The 22460-nt window shown below is 40.0% G+C and overlaps 1 protein-coding gene and 1 non-coding gene across 2 annotated transcripts; both read left to right on the top strand.

Moving 5' to 3' along the window:
• The first annotated feature begins 6568 nt into the window (after nucleotides 1-6568).
• On the top strand, nucleotides 6569-6676 carry LOC112774544 (small nucleolar RNA R71). The gene has a single exon (XR_003189028.1). It is a non-coding gene; the product is annotated as a small nucleolar RNA R71 (small nucleolar RNA).
• A 14913-nt stretch (nucleotides 6677-21589) lies between these two features.
• On the top strand, nucleotides 21590-22024 carry LOC140181508 (uncharacterized mitochondrial protein AtMg00810-like). The gene has a single exon (XM_072225136.1). The coding sequence runs from the start codon at nucleotides 21590-21592 to the stop codon at nucleotides 22022-22024; it is 435 nt and encodes a 144-aa protein (XP_072081237.1).
• Nucleotides 22025-22460: the final 436 nt, after the last annotated feature.

Raw genomic sequence — 22460 nt, 5'->3', positions numbered from 1 at the left:
TTTCGATTGTTGGGTTACTGATACTATGACTCATAAGTTCCATGATTTTAACAACTTGACTATACCCTCAAAAGCCTATATTGAAACAACTAGTGAAGAATTAATTTATGTTAAAGGAAGAGGCTCCATTACATTTCAGAAAAATTGAAATTAAAAATTACCTCTTTATCCTTGCCCTATCATAAAAAATATTATTTGTTCGCCAAGTAACAAAGGAACTAAATTGTGTGGTCTCATGTACTCTACCTTTTGTTTTTTACAGAACATTCTTACAAAAGAGATCATTGGACGTGGTACTGAACGAGAAGGCCTTTACTACGTTGATGAAGTAGCACACCAGGGTCATGTCATACTTGCTCACGGAACAGTTACTAGGCAACTTTGGTTATGGCTGGTGCACGAAATTGTGATCATCAATGGCGCCATCAACATGGTACGCTCAATTGCAATCTCAACTCTTTATCATAACTTCGCACAACTAACCAGCAAGTGCACTGGGTCGTCCAAGTAATAAACCTTACGCAAGTAAGGGTTGATCCCACGGAGATTGTTGGTATGAAGCAAGCTATGGTCATCTTGTAAATCTCAGTCAGGCGGATTCAAATGGTTATGGAGGATTAATGATTAAAAGATAAATAAAACATAAAATAAAGATAGAGATACTTATGTAATTCATTGGTGAGAATTTCAGATAAGCGTATGGAGATGCTTTGTCCCTTCCGTCTCTCTGCTTTCCTACTGTCTTCATCCAATCCTTCTTACTCCTTTCCATGGCAAGCTGTATATTGGGCATCACCGTTGTCAGTGGCTACAGTCCCGTCCTCTCAGTGAAAATGTTCAACGCACTCTGTCACAGCACGGCTAATCAGCTGTCAGTTCTTGATCATGTCGGAATAGAATCCAGTGATTCTTTTGTGTCTGTCACTAACGCCCTACAATCGTGAGTTTGAAGCTCGTCACAGTCATTCAATCCTTGAATCCTACTCAGAATACCACAGACAAGGTTTAGACCTTCCGGATTCTCTTGAATGCCGCCATCAATTCTAGCTTATACCACGAAGATTCCGATTAAGGGATCCAAGAGATATCCACTCAATCTAAGGTAGAACGGAGGTAGTTGTCAGGCGCACGTTCATGGGTGAGAATGATGATGAGTGTCACGGATCATCACATTCATCAAGTTGAGGAACAAGTGATATCTTAGAACAAGAATAAGCTGAATTGAATAGAAGAACAATAGTAATTGCATTAATACTCGAGGTACAGCAGAGCTTCACACCTTAATCTATGGTGTGTAGAAACTCCACCGTTGAAAATACATAAGAACAAGGTCTAGGCATGGCCGAATGGCCAGCCTCCCAAAGAGGGTTCAATCATAAAAACATGATCAAAAGATGATCCCAAGATTGAAAGATTGAAAGATGCTAATACAATAGTGAAAGGTCCTATTTGTAGATAACTAGTAGCTTAGGGTTTACAAAGATGAGTAAATGACATAAAAATCCACTTTCGGGCCCACTTGGTGTGTGCTTGGGCTGAGCATTGAAGCTTCCATGTGTAGAGACTTTTCTTGGAGTTAAACGCCAGCTTTTGTGCCAGTTTGGGCGTTTAACTCCCATTCTTGTGCCAGTTACGGCGTTAAACGCCAAAATTCTTGAGCTGACTTGGAACGCCTGTTTGGGCCATCAAATCTCGGACAAAGTATGGACTATTATACATTTCTGGAAAGCCCAGGATGTCTAATTTCCAACGCATTTGAGAACGTTCCAATTGGGCTTCTGTAGCTCCAGAAAATCCACTTTGAGTGAAGGAAGGTCAGAATCCAACAGCATCTGCAGCCCTTTTTAGCCTCTGAATCAGATTTTTGCTCAGGTCCCTCAATTTCAGCCAGAAAATACCTGAAATCACAGAAAAACACACAAACTCATAGTAAAGTTCAGAAAAGTGAATTTTAACTAAAAACTAATAAAAATATAATAAAAACTAACTAAAACATACTAAAAACATACTAAAAATAATGCCAAAAAGCGTATAAATTATCCGCTCATCACAACACCAAACTTAAATTGTTGCTTGTCCCCAAGCAACTGAAAATCAAATAAGATAAAAAGAAGAGAATATGCAATGAATTCCAAAAACATCTATGAAAATCAGTATTAATTAGATGAGCGGGGCTTTTAGCTTTTTGCCTCTGAACCGTTTTGGCATCTCACTCTATCCTTTGAAATTCATAATGATTGGCTTCTATAGAAGCTCAGAATCCAGATAGTGTTATTGATTCTCCTAGTTAAGTATGATGATTCTTGAACACAACTACTTTATGAGTCTTGGTCGTGGCCCAAAGCACTCTATCTTCCAGTATTACCACCGGATACATACATGCCACAGACACATAACTGGGTGAACCTTTTCAGATTGTGACTCAGCTTTGCTAGAGTCCCCAATTAGAGGTGTCCAGAGTTCTTAAGCACACTCTTTTTGCCTTGGATCACAACTTTATTTTTTTTAAATTCACTGCTTTTTCTTGCTTCAAGAATCATTTTTATGATTTTTCAGATCCTCAGTAACATGTCTCCTTTTTTTCATCATTCTTTCAAGAGCCAACATTCATGAACAACAAATTCAAAAGATATATGCACTGTTCAAGCATACATTCAGAAGTCAAAGTATTGCCACCACATCAAAATAATTAATCTGTTATAAAATTCAAAATTCATGCAATTCTTCTCTTTTTCAATTAAGAACATTTTTCATTTAAGAAAGGTGATGGATTCATAGGACATTCATAACTTTAAGGCATAGACACTAAGACACTAATGATCATAAGACACAAACATAGATAAACATAAGCATAAAAAAATTCGAAAAAAATAGAAAAATAAAGAAGAAGGAAATTAAAGAACGGGTCCACCTTAGTGATGGCGGCTTGTTCTTCCTCTTGAAGATCTTATGGAGTGCTTGAGCTCCTCAATGTCTCTTCCTTGCCTTTGTTGCTCCTCTCTCATGATTCTTTGATCTTCTCTAATTTCATGGAGGAGGATGGAATGTTCTTGGTGCTCCACCCTTAGTTGTCCCATGTTGGAACTCAATTCTCCTAGGGAGGTGTTGATTTGCTCCCAATAGTTTTCTGGAGGAAAGTGCATCCCTTGAGGCATCTCAGGGATTTCATGATGAGTGGGATCTCTTGTTTGCTCTATCCTTTTCTTAGTGATGGGCTTGTCCTCATCAATGAGGATGTCTCCCTCTATGTTAACTCCAACTAAATTACAGAGGTGACAAATGAGATGAGGGAAGGCTAACCTTGCCAAGGTAGAGGACTTGTCCGCCACCTTATAAAGTTCTTGGGATATAACCTCATGAACTTCTACTTCCTCTCCAATCATGATGCTATAAATCATGATAGCCAGGTCTATAGTAGCTTCGGACCGGTTGCTAGTGGGAATGATTGAGCGTTGGATAAACTCCAACCATTCCCTAGCCACGGGCTTGAGGTCATGCCTTCTCAGTTGAACCGGCTTCCCTCTTGAATCTCTCTTCCATTGAGCACCCTCTTCACAAATGTCTATGAGGACTTGGTCCAACCTTTGATCAAAGTTGACCCTTCTAGTGTAGGGGTGTTCATCTCCTTGCATCATGGGTAAGTTGAATGCCAACCTTACATTTTCTGGACTAAAATCTAAGCATTTCCCCCGAACCATTGTAAGCCAATTCTTTGGGTTCGGGTTCACACTTTGATCATGGTTCTTGGTGATCCATGCATTGGCATAAAACTCTTGAACCATTAAGATTCCGACTTGTTGAATGGGGTTGGTAAGAACTTCCCAACCTCTTCTTCGGATCTCATGTCGGATCTCCGGATATTCACTCTTTTTAAGTTTGAAAGGGACCTCGGGGATCACCTTCTTCATGGCCACAACTTCATAGAAGTGGTCTTGATGCACCCTTGAGATGAATCTCTCCATCTCCCATGACTCGGAGGTGGAAGCTTTTGCCTTCCCTTTCCTCTTTCTAGAGGTTTCTCCGGCCTTAGGTGCCATAAATGGTTATGGAAAAATAAAAAACAATGCTTTTACCACACCAAACTTAGAAGGTTTGCTCGTCCTCGAGCAAAAGAAGAAAGAAGAGAGTAGAAGAATAAGAAATAGAGGAGATGGAGGCGGCTTTGTTATTCGGCCAAGGGGGAGAAGTAGTGTGTAGGTTGTGTGAAAATGAAGGAGTGAAGATGGGTTTATATAGGGGTGGAGAGAGGGGTAAGGTTCCGCTATTATGGGTGGGTTTGGGAGGGAAAGTGGTTTGAATTTGAATGGTGAGGTAGGTGAAGTTTTATGAAGGATGGATGTGAGTGGTGAAGAGAATGGTGGGGTTTGATAGGTGAGGGGTTTTTGGGGAAGAGGTATTGAGGTGATTGGTGAGTGGGTGAAGAAGAGAGAGAGTGGTGGGGTAGGTGGGGATCCTGTGGGGTCCACAGATCCTGAGGTGTCAAGGATAATTCATCCCTGCACCAAGTGGCAAGCAAAAATGCTCCTTCTGCCAATCCTGGCTTTAAACGCCGGGCTGGTGCCCTTTTCTGGCGTTTAACGCCAATCTGGTGCCCCTTTCTGGCGTTAAACGCCAGTCTGGTGCCCCTTTCTGGCATTAAACGCCCAGAATGGTGCCAGACTGGGCGTTAAACACCCATTTGCTGCCCTTACTGGCGTTTAAACGCCAGCAAGGTTTTCCTCTAGGGTGTGCTGTTTTTCATTCTATTTTTCATTCTGTCTTTGCTTTTTCAATTGATTTTGTGACTTCCCATGATCATCAACCTATAGAAAACATAAAATAACAAAGGAAAATAGATAAATATAACATTGGGTTGCCTCCCAACAAGCGCTTCTTTAATGTCAGTAGCTTGACAGTGGGCCCTCATAGAGCCTCACAGATACTCAGAGCAATGTTGGAACCTCCCAACACCAAACTTAGAATTTGGTTGTGGCCTCCCAACACCAAACTTAGAGTTTGACTGTGGGGGCTCTGTTTGACTCTGTTTTGAGAGAAGTTCTTCATGCTTCCTCTCCATCGTTACAGAGGGATATCCTTGAGCCTTAAACACAAGGGATTCTTCATTCACTTGAATGATCAATTCTCCTCTGTCAACATCAATCACAGCCTTTACTGTGGCTAGGAAGGGTCTGCCAAGGATGATGGATTCATCTATGCACTTCTCAGTCTCTAGGACTATGAAATCAGCAGGGATGTAATGGTCTTCAACCTTTACCAGAACATCCTCTACAAGTCCATAAGCTTGTTTTCTTCAATTGTCTGCCATCTCTAGTGAGATTCTTGCAGCTTGCACCTCAAAGATCCCTAGCTTCTCCATTACAGAGAGAGGCATGAGGTTTATGTTTGACCCTAGGTCACACAGAGCCTTCTCAAAGGTCATGGTGCCTATGGTACAAGGTATTGAGAACTTCCCAGGGTCCTGTCTCTTTTGAGGTAATCTCTGCCTAGTCAAGTCATCCAGTTCTTTGGTGAGCAAAGGGGGTTCATCCTCTCAAGTCTCATTACCAAATAACTTGTCATTTAGCTTCATGATTACTCTAAGGTACTTAGCAACTTGCTCTTCAGTGACATCTTCGTCCTCTTCAGAGGAAGAATACTCATCAGAGCTCATGAATGGCAGAAGTAAATCCAACGGAATCTCTATGGTCTCAGTGTGAGCCTCAGATTCCTATGGTTCCTCATTAGGGAACTCATTGGAGGCCAGTGGATGTCCATTGAGGTCTTCCTCAATGGCGCTCACTGCCTCTTTCTCCTCTCCAAATTCGGCCATGTTGATGGCCTTACACTATCCTTTTGGATTTTTTTCTGTATTGCTTGGAAGAGTACTTGGAGGGAGTTCAGTAACTTTCTTACTCAGCTGACCCACTTGTGCCTCCAAGTTTCTAATGGAGGACCTTTTTTCAGTCATGAAACTTTGAGTGGTTTTGATTAGATCAGAGACCATGGTTGCTAAGTCAGAGTGGCTCTGCTTAGAATTCTCTGTCTGTTGCTGAGAAGATGATGGAAAAGGCTTGCCATTGCTAAACCTGTTTCTTCCACCATTATTGTTGTTGAAACCTTGTTGAGGTCTCTGTTGATCCTTCCATGAGAGATTTGGATGATTTCTCCATGAAGGGTTATAGGTGTTTCCATAGGGTTCTCCCATGTAATTCACCTCTTCCATGGAAGGGTTCTCAGGATCATAAGCTTCTTCTTCAGATGAAGCGTCCTTAGTACTGCCTGGTACAGCTTGCATTCCAGACAGACTTTGAGAAATCATATTGACTTGCTGAGTCAATATTTTTTTCTGAGCCAATATGGCATTCAGAGTATCAATCTCAAGAACTCCTTTCTTCTGATTTGTCCCATTGTTCACAGGATTCCTTTCAGAAGTGTACATGAATTAGTTATTTGCAACCATTTCAATGAGTTCTTGAGCTTCTGTAGGCATCTTCTTCAAATGAAGAGATCCTCCAGCAGAGCTATCCAATGACATCTTGGACAGTTCAGATAGACCATCATAGAAGATACCTATGATGCTCCATTCAGAAAGCATGTCAGAGGGACACTTTCTAATCAATTATTTGTATCTTTCCCAAGCTTCATAGAGGGATTCACCTTCCTTCTGTCTGAAGGTTTGGACTTCCACTCTAAGCTTACTCAATTTTTGAGGTGGAAAGAACTTTGTCAAGAAGGCATTGACTAGCTTTTCCCAAGAGTTCAGGCTTTCTTTAGGTTGTGAGTCCAACCATATCCTAGCTCTGTCTTTTACAGCAAAAGGGAATAGCATAAGTCTGTAGACCTTAGGGTCAACCCCATTAGTCTTAACAGTGTCACAGATTTGCAAGAATTCAGCTAAGAACTGATGAGGATCTTCCAATGAAAGTCCATGGAACTTGCAATTCTGTTGCATTAGAGAAACTAATTGAGGCTTAAGCTCAAAGTTGTTTGCTCCAATGGCAGGGATAGAGATGCTTCTCCCATAGAAGTCAGGAGTAGGTGCAGTAAAGTCACCAAGCACCTTCCTTGCATTGTTGGCATTATTGTTGTTTTCGGCTGCCATGGGTTATTCTTCTTTGAAGATTTCTGTTAGGTCCTCTACAGAGAGTTGTGCTTTAACTTCTCTTAGCTTTCGCTTCAAGGTCCTTTCAGGTTCAGGGTCAGCCTCAATAAGAATGCTTTTGTCTTTGCTCCTGCTCATATGAAAGAGAAGAGAACAAGAAAATATGGAATCCTCTATGTCACAGTATAGAGATTCTTTGAAGTGTCAGAGGAAAAGAAAAATAGAAGGAAGAGATAGAAGAATTCGAACTTATCAAGAAAGATAGAGTTCGAATTGTGCATTGAGGAGCAGTGTTAGTCCATAAATAGAAGGATGTGAGAAGAGGGGAAGAAATTTTCGAAAATTAAAGTGAATTAAAAGAAATTTTGAAAAAAATAGTAATTGATTTTCGAAAACTAAGATAGGGAAAGAAATAAAATGATTTTTGAAAAAGATTTTGAAATTAGAAATCAAAAGATTTGATTGAAAACTATTTTGAAAAAGATGTAATTAAGAAGATATGATTGAAAAGTTATGGTTTTAAAAAGATTTGATTGAAAAGACATGATTGAAAAACAATTTAAAAGATTTGATTTTTAAAATTAATGACTTGGCTAACAAGAAATTTAAAAGATATGATTCAAACATTAAACCTTTCTCAACAGAAAAGGCAACATACTTGAAATGTTGAATCAAATCACTAATTGTTAGCAAGTATTTTTGAAAATGGAAAGAAATTGATTTTGAAAATATATGATTGAAAAGATATGATTTGAAAAAGATTTGATTTTTGCAAAATTTTGAAAACTTAAAAAAAAAATTGAATTGAAAACAAAATCTTCCCTCTTGTGCCATCCTGGCGTTTAACACCCAAAACACTACCCTTTTGGGCGTTTAAACGCCAGTTTTTCTTCTTCATTGGGCGTTTTAAACGCTGGTGCACGAAATTGCAATCACACTTTTGCAACCTCGCACAACTAACCAGCAAGTGCACTGGGTCGTCCAAGTAATACCTTGCGTGAGCAAGGGTCGATCCCACGGAGATTGTCGGCTTGAAGCAAGCTATGGTTATCTTGTAAATCTTAGTCAGGATATCAGAAATTATCTGGATTGATTGTGAAAAGCAAAAGAACATGAAATGATTACTTGTTTTGCAGTAATGGAGAATAGGTTGAGGTTTGGAGATGCTCCATCTTCTGAATCTCTGCTTTCCTACTGTCTTCTTCTTCAAACACGCAAGTCTCCTTCCATGGCAAGCTGTATGCAGGGTTTCACCGTTGTCAATGGCTACCTCCCATCCTCTCAGTGAAAGCGATTGCATATGCTCTGTCACAGCATAGCGGAATTCATCTGTCGGTTCTCAATCAGGCCGGAATAGAATCCAGTGATTCTTTTGCGTCTGTCACTAACGCCCCGCCTTCAGGAGTTTGAAGCACGTCACAGTCATTCAATCATTGAATCCTACTCAGAATACCACAGACAAGGTTTAGACCTTCCGGATTCTCTTGAATGCCGCCATCAGTTCTAGCTTATACCACGAAGATTCCGGTTAAAGAATCCAAGAGATAACTACTTAATCTAAGGTAGAACGGAGGTGGTTGTCAGGCACGCGTTCATAGTTGAGAATGATGATGATTGTCACGGATCATCACATTCATCCGGGTTAAGAACAAGTATTATCTTAGAATGGAAGCAAGCATGATTGAATGAGAAACAGTAGTAATTGCATTAATCCATCAAGACACAGCAGAGCTCCTCACCCCCAACCATGGGGTTTAGAGACTCATGCCGTGGAAATACACAAAGAAATGTATAAAAAATGTCATGAGGTCATAAGGTTCTGATACAATGTCAAAAGATCCTATTAATAGTAAACTAGTAACCTAGGGTGTACAGAAATGAGTAAATGACGTAAAAATCCACTTCTGGGTCCACTTGGTGTGTGCTTGGGCTGAGCAATGAAGCATTTTCGTGTAGAGACCTTTTCTGGAGTTAAACGCCAGCTTTCATGCCAGTTTGGGCGTTTAACTCCAAGTTTTATGCCAGTTCCGGCGTTTAACGCTGGAATTTCTGAGGCTGATTTGCCACGCCGGTTTGGGCCATCAAATCTTGGGCAAAGTATGGACTATCATATATTTCTGGAAAGGCCAGGATGTCTACTTTCCAACGCCGTTGAGAGCGCGCCAATTGGGCTTCTGTAGCTCCAGAAAATCCACTTCGAGTGCAGGGAGGTCAGAATCCAACAGCATCTGCAGTCCTTTTTGGTCTCGGAATCAGATTTTTGCTCAGGACCCTCAATTTCAGCCAGAAAATACCTGAAATCACAGAAAAACACACAAACTCATAGTAAAGTCCAGAAAAGTAAATTTTAGCTAAAAACTAATAAAAATATACTAAAAACTAACTAGATTATACTAAAAACATACTAAAAACAATGCCAAAAAGCATACAAATTATCCGCTCATCACAACACCAAACTTAAATTGTTGCTTGTCCCCAAGCAACTGAAAATCAAAATAGGATAAAAAGAAGAGAATATACTATAGACCCCAAAATATCAAGGAAACATAGCTCCAATTAGATGAGCGGGACTAGTAGCTTTTTGCCTCCGAACAGTTTTGGCATCTCACTCTATCCCTTGAAGTTCAGAATGATTGGCATCTATAAGAACTCAGAACTCAGATAGTGTTATTGATTCTCTTAGTTAAGCATAATGATTCTTGAACATAGCTAGTGTATGAGTCTTGGCTGTGGCCCAAAGCACTCTGTCTTCCAGTATTACCACCAGATACATACATGCCACAGACACATAATTGGGTGAACCTTTTCAGATTGTGACTCAGCTTTGCTAAAGCCCCCAATTAGAGGTGTCCAGGGTTCTTAAGCACACTCTTGTTGCCTTGGATCACAACTTTATTTCTTTCTTTTTCTTTTTCTTTTCTCTCTTTTTTTTTCGAAATTTTTTTTTATATCCACTGCTTTTTCTTGCTTCAAGAATCAGTCTAATGATTTTTTAGATCCTCAATAACAGTTCTCTTTTTCCTCATTCTTTCAAGAGCCAACAATTTTTAACATTCTCAAAACAACAAATTCAAGAGACATATGCACTGTTCAAGCATTCATTCAGAAAGCAAAAAGTATTGTCACCACATCAAACTAATTCAACTAGTTTCAATGATAAATTTCGAAATCCTGTACTTCTTGTTCTTTTGATTAAAGCATTTTTCATTTAAGAGAGGTGATGGATTCATAGGACATTCATAGCTTTAAGGCATAGACACTAAGATACTAATGATCATGTAATAAGACACAAACATGGATAAACATAAGCATAAAGATTTCGAAAAATAGAAGAATAAAGAACAAGGAAATTAAGGAACGGGTCCATCTTAGTGATGGCGGCTTTTTCTTCCTCTTGAAGATCCTATGGAGTGCTTGAGCTTCTCAATGTCTCTTCCTTGCCTTTGTTGCTCCTCTCTCATGATCCTATGATCTTTTTTAATTTCATGGAGGAGGATGAAATGTTCTTGGTGCTCCACCCTTAGTTGTCCCATGTTGGAACTCAATTCTCCTAGGGAGGTGTTGATTTGCCCCCAATAGTTTTGTGGAGGAAAGTGCATCCCTTGAGATGAATCTCTTCATCTCCCATGGCTCGGAGGTGGAAGCTTTTGCCTTCCCCTTCCTCCTTCTAGAGGTTTCTCCGGCCTTAGGTGCCATAATTGGTTATGGAGAAACAAAAAGCAACACTTTTACCACACCAAACTTAGAAGGTTTGCTCGTCCTCGAGCAACAGAAGAAAGAAGAGAGAGAGTGGTGGGGTAGATGGGGATCCTGTGGGGTCCACAGATCCTGAGGTGTCAAGGAAAAGTTATCCCTGCACCAAAGGGCATGCAAAAATGCGTTTTTAGCCAATTCTGGCGTTAAACGCCGTGCTGGTGCCCATTTCTGGCGTTTAACGCCAGCTTGGTGCCCATTCCTGGCGTTTAACGCCAGTCTGGTGCCCCTTTCTGGCGTTAAACGCCCAGAATGGTGCCAGACTGGGCGTTAAACGCCCATCTGCTAGCCTCACTGGCGTTTAAACGCCAGCAAGTTCTCCTCCAGGGTGTGCTGTTTTTCTTTCTATTTTTCTTTCTGTTTTTGCTTTTTCAATTGATTTTGTGACTTCTCATGATCATCAACCTATAGAAAAAATAAAATAACAAAGGAAATTAGATAAAATATAACATTGGGTTGCCTCCCAACAAGCGCTTCTTTAGTGTCAGTAGCTTGACAGTGGGCCCTCATGGAGCCTCACGGAGGCTCAGAGCAAAGTTGGAACCTCCCAACACCAAACTTAGAGTTTGAATGTGGGGGTTCAACACCAAACTTAGAAGTTGGTGGTGGCCTCCCAACACCAAACTTAGAGTTTGACTGTGGGGGCTCTGTTTGACTCTGTTTTGAGAGGAGCTCTTCATGTTTCCTCTCCATGGTTACAGAAGGAGAACCTTTATAGTCTGCACTATCTGCAAGCCACGGAACTTCCTGAATAGCAAACAGTTGCTCATCCGGAAAGGTTTCAGAGATCTCAGTAGGAGGGAGGGATGCTCCTGCTACTGGTTCTATCCGGGACAGGTGATCAGCTACTTGATTCTCTGTCCCTTTTCTGTCTCTTATTTCTATATCAAACTCTTGCAGAAGCAACACCCATCTTATGAGCCTGGGTTTTGAATCCTGCTTTGTGAGTAGATATTTAAGAGCAGTATGGTCAGTGTATACAATCACTTTTGATCCCACTAAATAAGATCTGAACTTGTCAATGGCATAAACCACTGCAAGTAACTCCTTTTCTGTGGTTGTGTAGTTCTTCTGTGCATCATTTAGGATACGGCTGCCATAATAAATGACATGCAGAAGCTTACCATGCCTTTGTCCCAATACTGCACCAATGGCATGGTCACTGGCATCACACATTAGTTCAAATGGTAATGTCCAGTCTGGTGCAGAGATGACTGGTGCTGTGACCAGCTTAGCTTTCAAAGTCTCAAACGCCTGCAGACACTCATTATCAAAAATAAATGGAGTGTTAGCAGCTAGCAGATTACTCAGAGGTTTGGCAATTTTTGAAAAATCCCTTATAAACCTTCTGTAGAATCCTGCATACCCCAGAAAGCTTCTGACTGCCTTAACATTGGCAGGTGGTGGTAATTTTTCAATTACCTCTACCTTTGCCTTATCCACCTCTATTCCCTTGTTTGAAATTTTATGCCCAAGGACAATCCCTTCAGTCACCATAAAGTGACATTTTTCCCAGTTTAAAACTAGGTTGGTCTCTTGGCATCTTTTCAGAACAAGTGCTAGATGGTTAAGGCAGGAGCTGAATGAGTCTCCAAATACTGAAAAGTCATCCATAAAGACTTCCAGAAATTTCTCTACCATATCTGAGAAGATAGAGAGCATGCACCTCTGAAAGGTTGCAGGTGCATTGCACAGACCAAAAGGCATCCTTCTGTAGGCAAATACTCCAGAAGGACATGTAAATGCTGTTTTCTCTTGGTCCTGAGGATCTACTGCAATTTGGTTGTAACCTGAGTAACCGTCCAAAAAGCAGTAGTATTCATGACCTGCTAGTCTCTCTAGCATCTGGTCTATGAATGGTAAAGGAAAATGATCCTTTCTGGTGACTGTATTGAGCCTTCTGTAGTCAATACACATGCGCCACCCTGTAACTGTTCTTGTAGGAACCAGTTCATTCTTCTCATTATGAACCACTGTTATGCCTCCCTTCTTGGGGACAACATGGACAGGGCTCACCCAGGGGCTGTCAGAAATAGGATAAATAATCCCAGCCTCTAGTAACTTAGTGACCTCTTTCTGCACCACCTCCCTCATGGCTGGATTTAGCCGCCTTTGTGGTTGAACCACTGGCTTAGCATCATCCTCCAATAGGATCTTGTGCATGCATCTTGCTGGGCTAATGCCCTTAAGATCACTTATGGACCACCCAAGAGCTGTCTTGTGTGTCCTTAGCACTTGAATTAGTGCTTCCTCTTCCTGTGGATTTAAAGCAGAGCTTATGATCACTGGAAAAGTGTCACCTTCTCCCAGAAATGCATATTTCAGGGATGGTGGTAGTGGCTTGAGCTCTGGTTTAGGAGGTTTGTCTTCTTCTTGAGGAGTTTTCAGAATTTCTTTTATTTCCTTTAGTTCCTCCAGATCAGGCTGAACATCTTTAAAGATGTCATCTAGCTCTGATTCAAGACTTTCAGCCATATTGACCTCCTCCACCAAAGAGTCAATAATATCAGTGCTCATGCAGTCATTTGATGTGTCTGGATGCTGCATAGCTTTGACAACATTCAACTTGAACTCATCCTCATTAACTCTCAGGGTTAATTCCCCTTTTTGGACGTCAATGAGGGTCCGTCCAGTTGCTAGGAAAGGTCTTCCTAGAATGAGAGTTGCACTCTTGTGCTCCTCCATTTCCAGCACTACAAAGTCAGTTGGAAAGGCAAATGGCCCAACCTTGACAATCATGTCCTCAATTATGCCTGATGGATATTTAATAGAGCCATCAGCAAGTTGGAGGCATATCCGGGTTGGTTTGACTTCTTCAGTCAACCCAAGCTTTCTGATAGTGGATGCAGGTATTAGATTGATGCTTGCCCCAAGATCACATAGAGCTTTCTTGGTACAAGAACCCTCTAATGTGCATGGTATCAGAAAGCTTCCAGGATCTCTAAGCTTCTCTGGTAAGCTCTTTAATATGACTGCACTGCATTCTTCAGTGAGAAAAACTTTTTCAGTTTCTCTCCAATCCTTCTTATGACTTAAGATCTCTTTCATGAACTTAGCATAAGAAGGTATTTGCTCAAGTGCCTCTGCAAACGGAATCTTTATTTCAAGAGTCCTTAGATAGTCTGCAAAGCGGGCAAATTGCTTATCCTGTTCCGCTTGACGGAGTTTTTGAGGATAAGGCATCTTGGCTCTATATTCTTCAACCTTAGATGCTGCAGGTTTATTCCTTACAGAAGTGGTTGGAGAAGCCTTTTTAGAGGGGTTACTATCAGCACTCTTAGGTGTCTGATTCCCCATTGGCATTTGAACGCCAGGGTTGGGTGGAAAATGGGCGTTTAACGCCAACTTTTCCCCCTTTTCTGGCGTTTGAACGCCAGAACTGGGCAGAGAATGGGCGTTTAACGCCAGCTTTCCCTCCTCTTCTGGCGTTTGAACGCCAATAGCATTCCTCTCTGGGCTCTTACTGTCCTCAGAGGGATTTTGGATAGTGGTTTGGCTATCCCCTGTCAATTGTTCCTTTACTGACTTTTTGCTACTTTGAGCAGTGTTATTCAGTGTCTTCCCACTCCTTAATTTAACTGCTTGACATTCTTCTGTTATCTGTTTAGATATCTGCTGTTTTGCTTGATTCAACTGCAGTTCCATGTTCTTGTTAGCAACTTTAGTTTCAATGAGCATCTCTTTAAATTCTGCTAACTGTTCTGTCATCAGGAGCAATTGTTGATTAAGCTCAATCATCTGTTCTTGAAGATTAGGATCAGTGGCTACTGCCATGACTTCCTCTTTTGAAGAGAACTCATTGCTAGAGTACAAATATTGATTTCTAGCAACAGTGTCTATAAGCTCTTGAGCTTCTTCAATTGTCTTCCTCATGTGCATAGATCCACCAGCTGAGTGGTCTAAAGACATCTGAGCTTTTTCTGTAAGCCCATAGTAGAAGATGTCTAACTGTACCCACTCTGAAAACATTTCAGAGGGACATTTCCTTAGCATACCTCTAAACCTCTCCCAGGCATTATAAAGGGATTCATTATCCTCTTGTTTAAAGCCTTAGATGTCCAGCCTTAGCTGTGTCATCCTCTTTGGAGGGTAAAAGTGATTCAGGAATTTGTCTGATAACTGTTTCCATGTCTTTATGCTTGCTGTAGGTTGGTTATTCAACCACCTTTTAGCTTGATCTTTTACAGCAAATGGAAACAGTAATAGCCTGTAGACATCCTGATCTACCTCTTTATCATGTACTGTGTCAGCAATTTGTAAAAACTCTGCCAGAAACTCAGTAGGTTCTTCCTGTGGAAGACCGGAATACTGGCAATTTTGCTGCACTATGATAATGAGTTGAGGATTTAGCTCAAAGCTGCTTGCTTTGATGGGAGGTGTACATATGCTACTCCCATATGCAGCTGTAATGGGGTTAGCATATGACCCCAGAGTCCTTCTGGACTGTTCAATTCCACTTAGGTCCATGATGGAGAAAGGGAATATGATATGGATTCACAAGTAAAGTTTTTTTTTATTTTTTTTATTATTTTTTTTGAATTAACCGAAAAATAAAATAAAACAAAAGGAAATTAAAATAAAAAAAAATTCGAAAATTAAAAAGAAAGCAAGATCAAAGCAAATTGAGAACTGAGTCAATTAGTTAATTAAAAAGATTTTGAGATTAGCAATTAAAAAGATATGATTGAAAAATTTTTATGAAAAAGATTTGATTTTTGAAAAGAGGAAAGAGAAAAACACAAAAAGACACCAAACTTAAAATTTTAGAAAATCAAACACTAATTTTTTCGAAAATCTTTAAGGGAAAAACACTAAGAGGACACCAAACTTAGAATTTTTATGAATCAAAAAGGGACTAAAAACATGCAAATTCGAAAATTAAAAGAAAAACAAAAGCATGCAATTGACACCAAACTTAAAATATGAAACTAGACTCAACTAAAAGACTCTAAACCAACAAAAATAAAACAGTCCTAATCTAAGCAACAAGATAAGCCGTCAGTTGTCCAAACTCGAACAATCCCCGGCAACGGCGCCAAAAACTTGGTGCACGAAATTGCAATCACACTTTTGCAACCTCGCACAACTAACCAGCAAGTGCACTGGGTCGTCCAAGTAATACCTTGCGTGAGCAAGGGTCGATCCCACGGAGATTGTCGGCTTGAAGCAAGCTATGGTTATCTTGTAAATCTTAGTCAGGATATCAGAAATTATCAGGATTGATTGTGAAAAGCAAAAGAACATGAAATGATTACTTGTTTTGCAGTAATGGAGAATAGGTTGAGGTTTGGAGATGCTCCATCTTCTGAATCTCTGCTTTCCTACTGTCTTCTTCTTCAAACACGCAAGTCTCCTTCCATGGCAAGCTGTATGCAGGGTTTCACCGTTGTCAATGGCTACCTCCCATCCTCTCAGTGAAAGCGATTGCATATGCTCTGTCACAGCATAGCGGAATTCATCTGTCGGTTCTCAATCAGGCCGGAATAGAATCCAGTGATTTTTTTGCGTCTGTCACTAACGCCCCGCCTTCAGGAGTTTAAAGCACGTCACAGTCATTCAATCATTGAATCCTACTCAGAATACCACAGACAAGGTTTAGACCTTCCGGATTCTCTTGAATGCCGCCATCAGTTCTAGCTTATACCACGAAGATTCCGGTTAAAGAATCCAAGAGATAACTACTTAATCTAAGGTAGAACAGAGGTGGTTGTCAGGCACGCGTTCATAGTTGAGAATGATGATGATTGTCACGGATCATCACATTCATCCGGGTTAAGAACAAGTATTATCTTAGAATGGAAGCAAGCATGATTGAATGAGAAACAGTAGTAATTGCATTAATCCATCAAGACACAGCAGAGCTCCTCACCCCCAACCATGGGGTTTAGAGACTCATGCCGTGGAAATACACAAAGAAATGTATAAAAAATGTCATGAGGTCATAAGGTTCTGATACAATGTCAAAAGATCCTATTAATAGTAAACTAGTAACCTAGGGTGTACAGAAATGAGTAAATGACGTAAAAATCCACTTCTGGGTCCACTTGGTGTGTGCTTGGGCTGAGCAATGAAGCATTTTCGTGTAGAGACCTTTTCTGGAGTTAAACGCCAGCTTTCATGCCAGTTTGGGCGTTTAACTCCAAGTTTTATGCCAGTTCCGGCGTTTAACGCTGGAATTTCTGAGGCTGATTTGCCACGCCGGTTTGGGCCATCAAATCTTGGGCAAAGTATGGACTATCATATATTGCTGGAAAGGCCAGGATGTCTACTTTCCAACGCCATTGAGAGCGCGCCAATTGGGCTTCTGTAGCTCCAGAAAATCCACTTCGAGTGCAGGGAGGTCAGAATCCAACAGCATCTGCAGTCCTTTTTGGTCTCGGAATCAGATTTTTGCTCAGGACCCTCAATTTCAGCCAGAAAATACCTGAAATCACAGAAAAACACACAAACTCATAGTAAAGTCCAGAAAAGTAAATTTTAGCTAAAAACTAATAAAAATATACTAAAAACTAACTAGATTATACTAAAAACATACTAAAAACAATGCCAAAAAGCATACAAATTATCCGCTCATCAAACGCCCAGCTTTTTCTGTGTAGTTCCTCTGCTGTATGTTCTGAATCTTCAATTCTCTGTATTATTGACTTGAAAAGACACAAATTAATTTTTTTTTTTGAATTTTTAATGATGAGGAATAATCAAAATGCAACTAAAATCAAATAGACAATGCATGCAAGACACCAAACTTAGAAGTTTGTATACTACTGACACTAACAAATTGAGAATGCATATGAGAAACAACAAAACACTCAAGACAAGAGAATTTAATGATCAAAGCAAGGAAATCATCAAGAACAACTTGAAAATTAATGAAGACACATGAATGAATTCGAAAAATGCAAGAAGAACAGAAACATGCAATTGACACCAAAATCAAAATTAGACACTAGACTCAAACAAGAAACATAAAATTATTTTTGGTTTTAAGATTTTATAATTTTTTGTATTTTTCGAAAATTATGTGGAAAAGAAAATAAAGAGATTCAAAATTTTTAATAAGAATTCCAGGAATCATGCAATGTTAGTCTAAAGCTTTAGTCTAAAGAAATTAGACATGGCTAGCCAAGCTTCAGCAGGACATTACATTCAAGAGCTAAATTGATGAGAATCAATCAGCTTTGGTGATGATGAAAACATCACCTTGAAACTCTAGAATTAATTCTTAAAAATTCTGAAGAAAAATACCTAATCTAAGCAACAAGATGAACCGTCAGTTGTCCAAACTCAAACAATCCCCAGCAACGGCGCCAAAAACTTGCTGCACGAAATTGTGATCATTAATGGCGCCATCAACATGGTACGCTCAATTGCAATCTCAACTCTTTATCACAACTTCGCACAACTAACTAGCAAGTGCACTGGGTCGTCCAAGTAATAAACTTTACGCGAGTAAGGATCGATCCCACAGAGATTGTTGGTATGAAGCAAGCTATGGTCATCTTGTAAATCTCAGTCAGGCGGATTCAAATGGTTATGGAGGATTAATGATTAAAAGATAAATAAAACATAAAATAAAGATAGAGATACTTATGTAATTCATTGGTGAGAATTTCAGATAAGCGTATGGAGATGCTTTGTCCCTTCCGTCTCTCTGCTTTCCTACTGTCTTCATCCAATCCTTCTTACTCCTTTCCATGGCAAGCTGTATGTTGGGCATCACCATTGTCAGTGGCTACAATCCCGTCCTCTCAGTGAAAATGTTCAACGTGCTCTGTCACAGCACGGCTAATCAGCTGTCGGTTCTCGATCATGTCGGAATAGAATCCAGTGATTCTTTTGCGTCTGTCACTAACGCCCCACAATCGCGAGTTTGAAGCTCGTCACAGTCATTCAATCCTTGAATCCTACTCAGAATACCACAGACAAGGTTTAGACCTTCCGGATTCTCTTGAATGCCGCCATCAATTCTAGCTTATACCACGAAGATTCTGATTAAGGGATCCAAGAGATATCCACTCAATCTAAGGTAGAACGGAGGTGGTTGTCAGGCACACGTTCATGGGTGAGAATGATGATGAGTGTCACGGATCATCACATTCATCAAGTTGAGGAACAAGTGATATCTTAGAACAAGAATAAGCTGAATTGAATAGAAGAACAATAGTAATTGCATTAATACTCGAGGTACAGCAGAGCTCCACACCTTAATCTATGGTGTGTAGAAACTCCACCGTTGAAAATACATAAGAACAAGGTCTAGGCATGGCCGAATGGCCAACCTCCCAAAGAGGGTTCAATTATAAAAACATGATCAAAAGATGATCCCAAGATTGAAAGATTGAAAGATGCTAATACAATAGTGAAATGTCCTATTTGTAGATAACTAGTAGCTTAGGTTTTACAAAGATGAGTAAATGACATAAAAATCCACTTTCGGGCCCACTTGGTGTGTGCTTGGGCTGAGCATTGAAGCTTCTATGTGTAGAGACTTTTCTTGGAGTTAAACGCCAGCTTTTGTGCCAGTTTGGGCGTTTAACTCCCACTCTTGTACCATTTCCGGCGTTAAACGCCAGAATTCTTGAGCTGACTTGGAATGCCTGTTTGGGCCATCAAATCTCGGGCAAAGTATAGACTATTATATATTTCTGGAAAGCCCAGGATGTCTACTTTCCAACGCAAATGAGAGTGCGCCCATTGGGCTTTGGTAGCTCCAGAAAATCCACTTCGAGTGCAAGGAGGTCAGAATCCAACAACATATGCAGTCCTTTTTAGCCTCTGAATCAGATTTTTGCTCAGGTCCCTTAATTTCAGCCAGAAAATACCTGAAATCACCGAAAAACACACAAACTCATAGTAAAGTCCAGAAAAGTGAATTTAACTAAAAACTAATAAAATTATAATAAAAACTAACTAAAATATACTAAAAACATACTAAAAACAATGCCAAAAAGCGTATAAATTATCCGGTCATCAATGGCACAGACGTCTCGGAGATCCTTCATTTGGGTACCTAAAGTTTCTATTTCCTAGTCTTTTTACAAGTAGTACTGAACCCCTCAAATGTGAAACTTGTATTCGTGCAAAAAATCACAGAGTTTCTTTTCCTCCAACCAACACTAGTATCAATTCCAGTTTTTCTCTAATACACTCTGATGTGTGGGGCCCAGCCCCTATTTTCCATAATAATTTTCAATAGTTTGTGTTATTTGTGGACGATTTCTCTCGTATGACTTGGGTATATTTTTTAAAACACAAAACTGAAGTACCTACTAAGTTCCTTGCTTTCTACCAAATAATTCAAACTCAATTCAACAAGAAAATCCAAGTACTTCACTCAGATAATGGTGGGGAATTTATAAACCAATCAATGCGCAATTTTTTTTATGAAAAATGGTCTTATCCATCAAACTTCCTACCCAAATACACCCCAACAAAATGGTGTGGCTGAGCGGCAGAATTGTAAGTTACTTGAGATGACCCGAACCATGCTTTTTGATGCACAAGTTCCAAAATTTTTTTGGCCTAAAGTTATAGCGACCTCTGCCTACTTACTAAATCGCCTACCTACCCAAGTTCTGCACCACAAAACACCCTTACAAGTCATGGCTACTTAGACTACAATCTCGCCTATTCTAACCTTACCAAGTCGAGTATTTGGATGTTCCGTCTTTGTCTATATCCCCAAAGACAATAGAACCAAACTTGATCTTTGTGCAAAAAAAAATGTGTTTTTGTTGGGTATGCTACGATCCAATCACTCGTCGTATTCATGTGACCATGGATTGTGATTTTTTAGAATCCAAATTTTACTTCAGCCGCCAGCATGGAATTCAGGGGGAGAACAATAATGAACCATCAAGTTGGCTAAATAACCTTTGTTGCCCAGAAACTGTTCAAACAGAGCAAGTAGATGGAGCCACCGAGCATACTTCACTCAACGTAGAAAACAACCCGATACATACAACCAGTGAGAGTCCTTTTGAGAATGTTTGATAAGAGGTAAGTAATTGTCAATCTGATAATTTACTCCCTATTTTTAATGAGGCCACTAACAATAATAGTCTAGCACTGAAACATGAAGAACCAGAGCCCAATACCTTTATTCTTCCTCCAAGAAGAAACAGAGGGATGCCTCCTGATCGGTACTCACCAGAACATGTTCCCCGTAACTCAAGATACCCGATAAGAGTGGCTAGAGAAGGAATAGAAAATGTTGTAAAGGCTTTTTCCACCAGACTCTTAATAGAAGACATTCCAAGAACTGTCCGAGAAGCTAATGAAAAAGCTGAATGGCGAAAAGCCATGAATACAGAAATGGAAGCTCTAGAGAAGAACGAAACTTGGGAGAAGTGTATCCTACCAATAGGAAAAAAGCCATTTGGGTGCAAATGGGTTTTCACCATTAAACACAAGACAGATGGCACTATTGAACGGTACAAGGCAAGGTTGGTGGCCAAAGGTTATACACAGACCTACGGTATCGACTACACTAAAACTTTTTCACCGGTTGCAAAGATTAATACTATCAGGGTGTTGTTTTCAATAGCAGCAAATGAAGATTGGCTACTCCATCAATTTGACGTTAAGAATGCTTTCTTGCATCGAGAGTTGAAAAATTGAGAAGGAACCTATTTACAGACTTCGAAATGAAGGATTTGGGATATTTCTTAGGAATAGATCGAGGTTCTATGATCCAGCAAAAGAATCTTTATCTCCCAAAGAAAGTACATTTTGGACCTTTTGGCAGAAACATGAATGGTGGATTGCAAACCAATAGATACGCCCATCCAAGTTAATCACAAGTTGAAGATAGTAGAAGGTGCCACCCTAACAGATAAGGAATGGTACCAGCGACTGGTTGGAAAACTAATTTACTTATCACATACTCGGCCTAACATAGCTTATGATGTGGGAATAGTAAGTCAGTTTATGCATAAGCCACAAGAAGATCATATGGAAGCTGCCATGAGGATAGTTTGGTATTTGAAGGGAGCTCTAGGAAGTGGAATCATTTTCAAAAGGAATGGCCATTTGAAGGTTGAGACATACACTAACGCAAATTGGGCGGACAACCCAAATGATAGAAGATCAACAGCTGGTTACTTTACACTTGTTGGAGGCAACCTAGTAACTTGGAAAAGCAAGAAGCAGAAAGTTGTAGCTCTTTCAAGCGCAGAGGCAGAATTTTGAGGAATCGTTAAAGGTATTATGGATAAAGAAATTGATGGCTGAGATTGGGTTTCCACCGCAATTGCCAAGCCAATTGAAATGTGGCAACAAAGCCGCAATTGGTATTTCAGAGAATCTCGTACAACATGATAGAATAAAACATGTTGAGGTGGATCGACACTTTATTAAAGAAAAAATTGAGAATGCCATTATTGAGCTTCTGTAAAACCCAAGTTTTCACGAATAAAATCATTTAAATACCCAAATTAAATTTCGGAAAATTAGGATGAGAATTTGGAGATTTAAATATGATTTTTGGACTCAGTATGTCCTTTCGAGTAAGAAAATGTGTTTTCTACGAAAAACCGTTAAAAATCGCGAACCGACAGTCGAACCAGTTGAACCGGTTCAAGTTTGTCAGTACCGCGCGAGGAAAAGTGAGGACAGTCAAAAACCT

Source organism: Arachis hypogaea, chromosome 18, assembly GCF_003086295.3.
Source record: "Arachis hypogaea cultivar Tifrunner chromosome 18, arahy.Tifrunner.gnm2.J5K5, whole genome shotgun sequence".
Classification (NCBI taxonomy): Eukaryota; Viridiplantae; Streptophyta; class Magnoliopsida; order Fabales; family Fabaceae; genus Arachis; species Arachis hypogaea.
The sequence above is the reverse complement of the archived record's forward strand: the minus strand, read 5'-3'. Positions and strand labels throughout refer to the sequence as shown.